Here is a 12,991-nt window from a genome sequence, read left to right as displayed (position 1 = left end):
GGCGATCACAGGCACGGAGCATAGTGACGTCAAGGCTCCGCCCCGTGTGACGTCACGCTCCACCCCCTCAATGCAAGCCTATGGAGGGGGTGTGACAGCTGATGTCCGATATTATCCCCTTAGACGCGGCGATCAAAGTTGATCGCCACATCTAAAATGAAAGAAAATGCTTCCTGGCAGCTCAGTCGGTCTGTTCAGGATCCCCACGGTGTCCTGATCAGCTGAGTGGACGCAAAGAGGGTCCCTACCTTCCTCCTCAGCGTTTGATCGGCGATCTATTGCTCCATGCCTGAGATCCAGGCTGGAGCAGCAGAGCATTGATCAGTGTCTGAAATTAGAAGATTGCATGTTATAGCCCCCTCTGTGGGGGGCAATAAATGTGTTAAAAAAATAAAAAAAAGTTACTAAATGTGATTTAAACCTTTCCCTAATAAATGTTTGAATCACTCCCCTTTTCCCCATTAAAAAAAATAAAATAAATGTAAACAAAAATAAATATAAACATGTGGTGTCGCCGCATGCGTAAATCTCTGAACTATAAAAATATTTTTAATTAAACTGCATGGTCAATGGCGTACATGTAAAAAAATACCAAAGTCCAAAATTGCGTACCTTAAAAACATTTTTTTTTATAAAAAGAGATCAAAAAGTCCCATCAAAACAAAAATGGTACTAGGAGTGTGAATCGCCAAGAATTTGGCCATACGATTCGAATTGCGATACCAGTGTGGTGATTGGATATATCCCGATATATCGCGATACCGTCTAGGTGACGATACATCACGATATATCCCGATACATCGCCCACCAGGGAGCATTCACAGATCCCTTTAGATGCCGCTGTCAGTTTTGACAGCGGCAATCTAGTAGTCCAACGCGCACTTTTCTTATTTTATCCCGTCCGGGCTGCAAAATAAAAGAAAACACACTTTCTCTTACCTGCCAACGAGCCCCCGTAGCTCCGGTACACTCTGGTACAGGTGTTCGGTCCCCGGGCTGTATTCTTCTTACTTCCTGTTAGCCCGGCACGTCACACGGAGCATCAGCCTATCACCAGCAGAGGCGGGACATCGCTGTGGCCGGTGATAGGCTGAAGCTCCATGTGACGTGCCGGGCTAACAGGAAGTAAGAAGAATACAGCCCGGGAACCGAACACCTGTACCAGAGTGTACCGGAGCTCCGGGGGCTCGTTGGCAGGCAAGAGAAAGTGTGTTTTCTTTTATTTTGCAGCCCGGACGGGATAAAATGAGAAAAGTGCGCGCCGGACTACTCCTTTAATAGCCAGCCGCGGCGATTGCCGCATGCTGGCTATTAGCGGCGGCCCCCGGCTACTGAGAACAGCCGGGGACTGCAGAGCATGGAGCGGGCACGAGTCCGGAGCCCGCTCCATACACAATGCAGAGCACCGCATGCTGGATACTAGCGGCGGTGATGCACCAGCGGCCCCCGGCTACTGAAATCAGCCGGGGGTCGCAGAGTACGGAGCGGGCACGAGTCGGAGCCCGCTCCGTACACCCAGAGCGCCGCCGCGTCAGATCCGGCCTGCCCGGCTCCACAAATGTGGAACTTGTATTTCCTGATGCCCAGGACATGCTGTTCCAGGCGTCAGGAGATACAAATTCAACATCCCTAAAAGAATAGATTCAAAAATATTTTTAATCGATTCAGTATCGCCAAGTGAAAAAAAAAGCGATAATCGCGCAAATCGATTTTTTTCTTACATCCCTAAATGGTACCAATAAAAACTTCAGATCATGGCACAAAAAAATTAGCCCCCATATGCGGAAAGATAAAAAAGTTATTGGAGTCAGAAGAGGCCAATTTTAAAACGTACAAATTTTCATGCAAAAATTATTATTATTATTTTTTTTTTTTTTTAACAGTAGTAAAACAAAATCAAACCTAAATAAGTTGGGTATCATTTGAACCCCTTAACGGAGTACTCCAGAATAGGAAAATTGTACTCCATACTGCCAGCAGTATAAAAAAAAAAAAAGAAAGGAGGTACATACCTTCCTTCGCTCCCCCGGTGCTAGAGCTGGGTGATTTGACCAAGACCAAAAATATGTATCACTGTATTTTTGTAACTTATGGCAGTTCCACGGTATATAACGGTATTTCTTTCACCCCCTCCCCAAATCATGTGATCCGCCAGTGCTGTTCTGCTCCCCCCCCACCCCCCCAATTAATTATCAGCCCAGCGGGGTACTACTCACATGTCAAGCACTGCCCTCCTCCTCTTTGTTGCAGACCGACACCGGCGCTGGAACTCTATACTGTACACCAGTGGTCTCCAACCTGCGGACCTCCAGATGTTGCAAAACTACAACTCCCAGCATGCCCGGACAGCCAACGCTGTCCAGGCATGCTGGGAGTTGTAGTTTTGCAACAGCTGGAGGTCCGCAGGTTTGAGACCACTGCTGTACGCTGTATCCCTATGCCCAGACTGCAAAAGAAAGAAAATAAACTTTAACTTACCTACGTAGGCCTTATGCTGGGGACTGGAACGTCTGAAAGCCGTCAGCCTATCACTGGCTGCAGCGATGTCCCGCCCCGGCCAGTGATAGGCTGAGCCCACTGTCATGTAAGAAGCCGGCTTCATACATAATAATGGGCTCAGCCTATCACCGGCCGGGCGGGCCATCGCTCCGGTCGGTGATAGGCTGACGGCTGTCCGACGTTCCAGTCCCCAGCGTATGGCCGAAGTAGGTAAGTTAAAGTTACCTACGGCACTGCAAAGATCAGTGTTATCGGCGGTCCATTGCTCAAGCCTGGATTTCAGGCTTGAAGCAATCAATCGCCGATCGGATGCGAAGGAGGCAGGTAAGAGACCCTCCTGCTGCGTCCTAGCTGATCGGGACATCACGATTTCACCACGATGGTCCTAATCAGCCCGACTGAGCTGCCGGAAGGCTTTTACTTTAATTTTAGACACGGCGATCAACTTTGAACACCACGTCTAAAGGGTTAATAGAGCGTGGCAAAACGATCGATGCCGCACGCTATTAGCCAAGGGTCCTGGCTTAAATTAGCCGCCGGGACTGAGCCGGTATATAACGCGTTATATACCGGTACACCCTGCGTCCTTAAGAGGTTAATCATATGGACCTACAGAATAAATATAAGGTGTCATTTATACTGAAAAGTACACTGCATAGAAACGGAAGCTCCCAAAATTTACAAAACTGCTTTTTCTTTTTCAATTTTGTCACACAAATAATTTGTTTTGGTTTCACTGTCTATCTTTTTGGTAAAATGACTGATGTCATTACAAAGTAAAATTGGCAGCGCATAAAAAAGGCCTCATATGGGTCTGTAGCTGGAAAACTGAAAGCGTTGTGATTTTTAAAAAGGTGGAGGAAAAACAAAAGTGCAAAAACAGAAAAAGCCTGAGTCCTTAAGGGGTTAAACAACAGGTACACTGTAAGGCTAGGTTCACACGTCCGGAATGTCCGCACAGAAAATCTCAGTGCGGATATTCCAGAGACTGCGGGACCACACTGGAATGCGCAGTCTCACAGATGGCTATGCATTCCGTGTGCAAAGCGCAGCAGAATCACGCTGAATTCAACAGGACTCTGCTTTGTGCAGAATTCCCATGCGGAATTCTGCATTGGCTATATTTAGAGCGAAGAACTGCAGACACCATTGGTGAGCTGTTCGGTATAAAAACGCACTGTACTTTTTCCTGGAGCTGATGGAGTTTGCCAAACTTAGGAAATGTCAAGGAGGCATGGCCGAGCTGCTCAAGTGCCACAGCCTCGCACACAATCTAGCTTCTTTTAATCTCCCAGTCCCTCCTTGACTAACACTGACAAATAAACCAAAAGAAAAAGCCTTTCTATAAGTTTTGCAACAACTAGCAGCTCCAGGAAACGAACACTTAACTTTTATAACCTAACAGCTGTTTGCAAATAAAGCAGACAGATTCCCTCTAACCACAACATTATCTTCTTAAACTATGCACATTTATACATACGTATAATGGGTGCCATATTTTGGTCCCCGCACATGTCCAATTCCTTTACATCCAGCAATGGGACAGCCTTGCCCTGGCACTGGGGATGCGTCTGAGACACCTGGAAGAAAAGTGGTTGTCACAGAATACTAAATAAGCTAACAAGTTTAAAATAAAACTAGAAACTTTTAAGGCTATGGAGACCAGTAAACATTTTTGGTTTGTATTTAACCTTAAAGATGCAGCCTATTTTAGACTTTAGAACACAGCCCTATTTTTCAAATCAGACGTGTTACTTTATGTGGTGATAACTTTGGGATGCTTTTACTTATCCACGTGATTCTAAGATTTTGTTTTCATGACACATCTTGCTTTAATTTGGTAATAAATGTTGCTGAATATGTATTTCTCTAAATCACAAACTTAGAAAAAAGTTTAAAGGGAAGGGAATATGTCACTAGTCTATCGCTTCTTAAACTATAGGCAGCATAAATACACTGATAGGCTACATTATCACAATCATATAGGCTGTACACAATGGCTGTGTGGTTTCAGAGATTGCATAGTAACTCCGTGCTTGTAACCATAGACTGGGGTCGGTTTACTTTAACTGGATAAAAAATCATCCTATCATGTGATGGATAAGCAGGTGCTGGAGTGATAACCGTTTCAGTGAAAAATTTATCTTGAAACCATGTGGATATAAAGTATACTAGAAATCCATATAATATTTTTTTATTAAGTAATTAATAAATGAATTGCTGAAACCAGAAAAGGAGATTTTTTTGTATTCTCCATAAAATCTCTTTCTCTTAGCCTTCATTGGGGACCCTTACTGATGGGTAGATGCTCTTGCCACTAGGAGGCACTGACACTTGGAAACTAAAGTCGGCTTCTCCCTGGCAGGATAAACCCGCCCAATGGAAGTGAGGTAATCAGTTTTGTCACAACGCAGTAGGAGAAGCCAACAAACACATAAGTCCGAAGGAAAAAGAACCAGGAAAGATCATCCGGACAAAAAAGGAAGATATGGGTGGGTGTGGTGTACCCCCAATGAAGGTTACGAAAAAAGAGATTTTACGGTGAGCACAAAAAAAAAAAATCTCCTTTTCTCGGTCGCTCTTCATTGGGGGACACCTTACTGATGGGACGTACCAAAGCAGTCCCCTAGGGTGGGAACAACAACAACCACTAGAGAAAGGGAAACAGTCAGAGACCGAACCCACTCGTCCGTAAGGGGTGTGCAGATGAGACCCCAAGCCAGAGACAACCGAGGCCCAGAAACTGAGCTCCCGGAAGATCCCCCGTCCATGGAGATTGACTAGGACACCAAGGGAAGGGACAGTCTTTTGCAGAGGCTAAACCTACGATCCATACAGAAAAACAAGAAAAAGGTCGACTAGGAAGCCAGCTGGGCCAGAACCATCCTGGAAGGAAGTAGGAAATCAACCCCAAGGAACACAGAACCAGACAGAGGGCCAGTCCGGCTGGGAAACAAAAATGGAAAAAGGGCACAACAAGAGAACCCCATCCAGGGTTGACCAATTCAAGAGAACATGGAGGAAAGACACCAGGGAGAGCAGCGTACACCTGAGCAGGAGAGCACAGGAGGTGGAGACCAGAAAACCACTGGAAAAAAAGAAAGACTGAAACCGTCCTTCGAGAGGTCTGGAGAATAAGAGCGATGACCCGAACATCTGAAGACACAAAACCCAAGTCCCAGGGGCCCGCAGAGAAAAAGTCTGGGCAGGATCGCTACCCATGCTCGAGACGGCAACCATAACTAAGGCCCAAAAGAACCAGGAGGGCCAACCCAAAAAATAAATAAATTTTAAAAAAAGGGCACGCCACAGCAGTCTAGGATAGTGTCTAATCCAAGGACCCTAACCAAAGTTGGACCCCAGCAGCCCGAGAAGACCAGAGCACTCCGAAGCAACATCCCATCAGGATGGGAACGGAGGGAAAAAACAGAAGGGAACCCAACAGAGGCTCCCAGGTACGGGGCACAGGAAGATCACTCTAGAAGACTGTGGTGTCAGTGTCGCACAACCGCCACTGTCAAGGGAAGGATAAACACACCCTTCAAGGGAGATTGCGCCAAGGAAGGAGAAGAGCAATGGCACGACCCGAACAACAGATGGTGGCTAGACTGGCTTTCGATGAGCCATACATGAGTACGTAAACTCCTCCAACAGAGGAGATTGCCAAGGCTGCATGAGCAGCAGTAGATATAAAAAAAAAAAAAAAAAACAGGAGAAGAGAGAAAAACAAGGGGTGGTCGAGAGAAAACCCAGGCACCAACCATGCCAACACCTTGATCCTCGTACCCCCTGTGGAAGTGGAATTGACAAGTGCACCAGAAGGGAAATGCCACCCTACGGCAATGGGACAAAGTACTGGGTGGACGTAGCCCCCCAGGAACCCTACAACAACATATAAATATATGGTGGGATCGGAATCCTGGACACAGGTGCTGGGCAAAGAAACAAAGACATGGCTAGCACACGCACACAGCAACCAATAGCGTTGAGAGGAACACCCCATCAGGGTAAAACCCTGGACCAGATGGGTGCCAACTGAGCCATCCTAGACGTGTCTAAGGCAACAGAGCAGACGCCTGAGCCACCCTGCATAGGAAACCAGGAAAATACCTGGAGGCAGAGGGGGGGCTGAACAGACTGTGTTGCCCCAACAGGCCCCCTGGCAGAACAGAGGTGCTCAATCGTCACAGATCTTTAGAACAAGATCACAGGAAGGCCCTAGGCACACCACACCGAAAAGAAAGGAGGGTGGGCTCTACACGTGCAGAGGACTTTAGCATACATAGGGACACAGACATGGTTATCTCACGATAGTAGTCGGGTACCAAACTGCAGACACAAAAGGAAACCGCAGACATCCAAAAGTCTGGCAGAATGGAAGACAGACTCAGCAACCAATGGTGTGTCACAACCATGCCCCTAGCAGACCAACGTGGCACTCTTAAAAAACGGGGAACAGAGAGTGCAGCTGTAGCCATGAAAAGCCATGGAGCCTGCAGGAGACGCCCACACCCCATCTCCTAATGGTGCTACACACCAGGACTGCTGTCGCAGATGCAAGAGAAGAGGGATGCATGTGGGGCAGGAAACATGTAGACACAGAAGAGGTCCTATGAGGCATACCTTGTGGAACTTCACATGGAAGGAGTCACCGGACTGCAGTCGTGGAAGTGGCAGGAATGGGGGAGGTGACCTGGTGGATTAGAAAGCCATGCAGACACAGTCTGGCTATCTGGCATAGGGACCATGGCCACACCGGGTCCCTCATTCGGAACCACACACTAAAAGTGGGCTACCTGCCTGAAGCCATGAGAGCGGCAGGCATGTGGAGAGGGACCTGGTAAAGTAAGGAACCTCACAAACCAGCATGTGGCGCATTGCAGAGGGCCCATGGAGCAACATGGGGAGACCCACTTGGAACTACGCCTAGGCAATGGGTTAACCTGAACTTCCGCCACGCTGTGGGAAGTGTATGGTAGTTGACCCAACGTAGCAGTAAACTACGGGGACAGCCGTCCGACTGACTGCAGGAACCCTCTGACAGAGTCCTCACACCAGTAGTGAGGTACGGGAAGCCACAGCTATGCACACGGCAGCCCAGAGATGGGAGACCGACAGCAGGGGAAACTGTGCAGACAACGGTCTGCCGTAATGAGTACCCCTTCAGGCGCTGGTGATAAGGGGACACAGTCACATAGGCAATAACTGTGCCCCTTTGATGCATGTGGAACGGCAGTGAAGCCTAGAAGCCATGAATAGAATCCCCTTCACCATGAGAGATCGGGGGAGCCTTAGGAACCGTGGATTGTATCCCCTTTGCCCTGCATAGGGTCCACAGGACACGCCAGGTCACTCCACCGGACACCGCACACTAGCAGTGAGGTACCAGAACTTCAGCTGCAGATACATCAGCCCTCTGAGAAGTGACAGGTGGCAGAGAAAACCATGCAGACCACTGTCTGGCTTACTGGTATGGGTACCGAAATCCAGCCATGGTCGCGGCAGTTGTGAGATGAGTGATAGGTGGGACTGTCTGGCCTAATGAGAGCAGGTGCAATCCATGGCCACGCAGGGAGACTTCCACAGAGACCTCACACTGGACGTGGGGATCTGGGACAGCAGCCGCGTATGTGGCAGCCTGTGGAGGAGGGAATAATGTATGTCCACGTCAAGAACACCTGTGGCTATGGCAAACATGTTATGACAACTGGTGGTAGAGGAGAAAAAGTCCTGACTGTAACCCCAGTATCTTCCAAGGGATCCTGAAATCCCTAGCACGACCCGCTACAGCGAGTCACATATGTCTCTGACAGAGTGAGAACCCTGGTGAAAAAAGGTATGCCAGAGGCATGCCTCAACTGACTTAATGCAATGTGTCATATCAGGTCCCGTACAGGGTGATGGAGACAATATAGGGGGCCCTGTATACAGTGCCAGAAAAAAAAAAAAAGAGCACAGCAGATATTTTTGGTGCACTGTACCCAAAGATACTGCCATATCGGGTTAATGCATGGGGCGACGAAAGCAAGCAATCGGCCCCCATTACCAAAAATCCATTTAATATATGGTCCCCAGATAGAGAGATGTATCAGATATTAAACTGATAAGAACAGATACTACACTTGATCTTAGCCAAAAGGCTGAGAAGCGATAGATAGTACATGCTAAGGCTGTAATTTTGTGTGCCCAGAGGTCACACGGGTGCAATGAAAATAAGGCACAATTTAATTATAAGCCACAAGAGGGCGCCAAAACACCACTAAATGGTCTGAGAGACTAACAGCTGATTAAATTATTTTTTTTAAATACACACACTAAGTAAGGAAGCAGGGGGAACAAGACGCCTTGAGCTGAATCTGTCCTTATGATCCCCAAGGTAGAATGGGCTAGGAAGCCCCCACCATGTCCCTCATGCAGGGACACTAGAAATACTTATGCTACAGCCTTGGAGCGGCGAAGGTACAGAGCAGCACGCTTGGAAGTGCCTGCCAAGGTGCACAGCTCCAAGGCTAGGGGACAAGAAGGGGCCGGACCCAGGTAAATGGAGCCGCTCAGAGAACGGAGCGCCGCCGACCCCGCAATGAAGGAGGGGCGGAGCAAGACACTGATGGAGGGGCGGAGCTAGACATCGCGGGAGGCACCCATCATAAAGTCTGCGGGTAAACAACCTGCTACAGGAATGATCCGTGGGGCATGCGAACCTGTGGAGGAGGCGCTTCCTGGCCTCCTGGTCCTCGCGCTCTCAGGGGGAGAAGAAGGGCGGAGCCACGTGCCACCATAGCCCCCTGAAAAATGGAGAGTAGGCACAGCCTGGTCTCCTGGGGCACGCTGGCTCAGGGGAAGAAGAAGGACGGCCATGTGGCGCCAGAGCCCTTGACTCAGCAAGGCTGTCCAAAGGTGAGCCGGAAAAGAATGCCTGTGGAGGGAGCTGCTGCAAAAGGCGGGTGGTTGTCCTCCACAGGACATAGTATGCAGACACACAGCACTCCTATGAAACCCTGAGCGAGCCCTGCAATAAAGTACAGAGTCCCTTTTTAAAGAGGGGAGGGGGGGGGGTACATACTCACCTGCGGACGCCATCTTCTATACCCACCTCAGGCGTCTTCAACCAGCTTATGGCCACGCTGCATCATACCAGGCTAAGATAGCGGGGCGAGCAGGGGCAGTGGGGGACCCGGACCCAGGGTACAACCTCCAGGTGCTGGCCGTTGGCAGGAAGGGGTTAACAGTACATATTCTATGTCTGTGCCCCTTCATCGCATATGGGGGAACCGGTAGCGCCATGCTCCTGAACCCCCACCTGAAAAAGGGAAACAAAAAGGATTAAACAAATAAAAATAAATAAACTAAACAGCCCTTACTAGAAAATAATAAAGACCAGGTCTGGGGAGCTCCCAGATCTGTGTCTTGCCTCCTACCGACACTAGCTAAAACTGATTACCTCACTTCCAGTGGGCGGGTATATCCTGCCAGGGAGGAGCTGACTTTTTTTTCCTAGTGTCAGCAACTCCTAGTGGCAAGAGCATATACCCATCACTACGGTGTCCCCCAATAAAGAGCGACCAAGAAAATCCCTTTTACAGAAGGTTAGGTAAAAAAAAATTTAGGATACAGTTAAACAATCTTCTCTTACCAGGGGGTAATTGTAGAGAGTGTCCGGTCTTTGCACACCAACCTACTGGGTGAATGTCTGGACTGTCAGCATCTACCCAATAGTCGTACAGAGAGCTCCAGCCATCAAAATGTAGCTAAAAAAAAAAAAAAAAAAAAAAAAAGATTGTAAACATGTGTATAAGTTGTGATTGATTCATAAAAAAGCTTGTGTATTCTCTGAAATGTATTTCTAATAAAAAGCCATGTTACCAGTGTATTTGGGGTTACCAAACTTTTAGGAACATTTTCTTTTGAGAATGACGCAAATTTTGGTTATCACAAAGTTTGCTGCTTCAGTGTTTCTATGGTGAAGTACCATTAAAAAAATTTCAAAAATTGTCAAACTTATATTGACAAATACATCATAAATGTATGCAAAGAGTTAATATTTACAACGTTGGCCATTTTTTTCCACCACAACTTCTGCAAATCTCTCTGGCATGAGGTTTCATTTGTCCCCCCTACTTTTTGAAGATCACAGGTTCTCGATGGGATTAAAATCTGGGAAGTTTCATGCCCATGGACACCAAAGTGCTCCTGGATCACTGGAGAAGTTTTTCTGGAGGATGTTTACATATTCTTTATTTCAGTTTACTTATGCAACAATTGTGAATGAGCCAACTTCCTTGAAATGAAATTGAGATGAAAAGCAACCTCACACATGAATGGTATTAGGATGCTTTACTATTGGCATGAAACAGGACTCATGATAGTATTCACGTTTCTTCTTCAGACAATCATTCTTCCAGATGTCCCAAACAGTCTGAAATGGGCTTCATCTGAGAAAATAAATTTACCCCAATCCTCTGCAGTCCATGCAAAATATTAGTCTGTCCTTGATGTTTTTACTTGGAAAAGAGTTTCTTTTGCTGCCCTTTTTGACACCAAGCCAGCCTCCTAAAGGGTTTGTCTCACTGTTTGTACAGATGTACTGACACCTGTCTGCTGCCATTCCTAAGCAAGCTCTGCACTGGTTTTGAACCGATCCCTTAGCCGAATCCACGGTCCTGGCACTTCTTGGGCGCGCTAAAGCTTTCTTCACAACAATTGAACTTCTCTCTTTGAAGTTTTTGAACAATCAGATAAATGCTGCTTGTAAGATTGTCCCTAAAATCAACCAATGTCCTTGTCTGTAAAGCCATATTGATGCAAAGCAATGATGACTACATGTGTTTCCTTGGAGAAAGCCATGATTAACAGAACAATGATTACTAGCACCCCCCCCCCCTCCTTTTAAAGCAACCAGTCTAGTCTTGTAATTCAATCAGCATTACAGAATGATATCAAAACTAAAGAACAACTTTTGTGAAAACCAAAATTTGAGTTAGTCTTAAAACTTTTGGCCCCAATTTCTAGGAAGGGCTACTTCAAGTTTATATTTCAATCACCATGATACGATTTTCCTCTCTTTCGACAACAGTGCAGACTCTGATTAACATGGGATTCCTTTTGTCAACAGCTTCTAGTTTCATCTGTGGCTGGAACCCATGTGGTGGGCGCTGAAAACAAAATAGAAAGTGCAAAGCTTCAATAAAATGTCTGAAGACATAGGATCAAAAATGTAACCCCTTTAGGACACAGCAAGTTTCTTTTTTTTCTTTTTTTTTTTCTCCTCGCCTTTTAAGAGACACGACTCCTATGTCGTTTTTACACATTGCGCTTTAGAGTAAAAATGATATGTTCGTTTTATTCTTTGGGTCAAAACTATTACAATGATAACCATGTGTACATAGCTTTTCTATTACTGTATTGCTTATATTTTTATGCATACGGGGCTGCCTTACTGGGATGTGATATGATCAAAAATTTGCAATTTTAGTGAAATTTGGTATTTCTCTTTAGTCTATGCCGTTCAGAGCAGGGGATCATAAAAATTATGTTTTAATGGTTCTGACATTTCAATAATAAGTCTATGGAGCCTGTTTCCTGTAACAAGAAAAGGAGAGCAGTGAGCTGGGAGGAAAAGCACTCAGCTGACCACTTCTTCCTGCTTGTTCTAACAATTTCTGGGGATACGAACACACAGACCAATCAATATTTTGAAATTTCAAACATTTCTCAAATGAGGGTGACACTAAAAACATTTGATCAAATATTTACCACTTTGAATGCCCTTGCTGGTGCCGCCTGAGTGCCAGTCTTCTCCAGATAAGCCTCCCAGGAGAAACTTTTAGGATCTTTATATTCTAAAAAAAATGGAGAAACAGATGTTTTGTATAAGAAAGATGTTTTGCAAAGAAATTCATGGCATGACAATTTGATAAAAAAAATCTGCACAGAACACGAAGATACCTGCATCAAAATCTGCACCTAAACCTGTCCCAGTTTCCCTGTATAAATGCAGGGCAGGTTTCTGTGGTCAATAAACAAAGTTCTCGTAGATCAGAGTGCATTTAAGAATATTTCAGCATAGGATCAAAATATCGTACACAAATACAGCAGGTGAAATTAGTGTTGAACTTGTCACCATTTGTCTCACTAAATATATTACGGATATTAAATTTACACCAGATGTTGGTAAAACACCAAGTAATACATACAAAGAAAAAAAAAATAAGCTCAGAAATTAAGTAATGTTAAATAATTTGAATCACACAGGGAAAAAATATCAAACACACTAACATATTTATTTAATACTTTGTACAAAAGCATTTGTTGGTAATGACAGCTTAAATACATCTCCTGTATGGAGAAACTAGTCACATGAATTGCTCTGGTGTGTTTTTGGCACATTCTTCCACACAGTCAGTCATCAAATCTTGAAGGTTCTGTGGGCCTCTTCTATGAATCATGATCTTTCGTTCTTTACATAGATTTTCAAATGGGATTTAAGTCAGGT

General features: G+C 45.9%; 1 protein-coding gene and 1 non-coding gene across 8 annotated transcripts in view; both read right to left on the bottom strand.

The window, feature by feature from the left end:
• The window catches only part of L3MBTL3 (L3MBTL histone methyl-lysine binding protein 3), an 84,569-nt gene that overhangs the window by 45,779 nt on the left and 25,799 nt on the right, over positions 1 to 12,991 (bottom strand). For all 7 annotated transcript variants that reach the window (XM_056557255.1, XM_056557259.1, XM_056557260.1 and 4 more), the window contains exons 13-16: positions 12,253 to 12,338; positions 11,541 to 11,651; positions 10,133 to 10,247; positions 3,980 to 4,079 (exon numbers count right to left, since the gene is read on the bottom strand). In XM_056557255.1, coding sequence (XP_056413230.1) covers positions 3,980 to 4,079; positions 10,133 to 10,247; positions 11,541 to 11,651; positions 12,253 to 12,338 — 412 coding nt within the window. The remainder of the gene's footprint in view (positions 1 to 3,979; positions 4,080 to 10,132; positions 10,248 to 11,540; positions 11,652 to 12,252; positions 12,339 to 12,991) is intronic.
• Positions 8,465 to 8,651, bottom strand: LOC130359797 (U2 spliceosomal RNA). Its single transcript, XR_008890470.1, has one exon. It is a non-coding gene; the product is annotated as a U2 spliceosomal RNA (small nuclear RNA).

Source organism: Hyla sarda, chromosome 2, assembly GCF_029499605.1.
Source record: "Hyla sarda isolate aHylSar1 chromosome 2, aHylSar1.hap1, whole genome shotgun sequence".
NCBI lineage: Eukaryota > Metazoa > Chordata > Amphibia > Anura > Hylidae > Hyla > Hyla sarda.
Note: the sequence above shows the minus strand (reverse complement) of the source record. Positions and strands in the feature narration are given on the sequence as shown.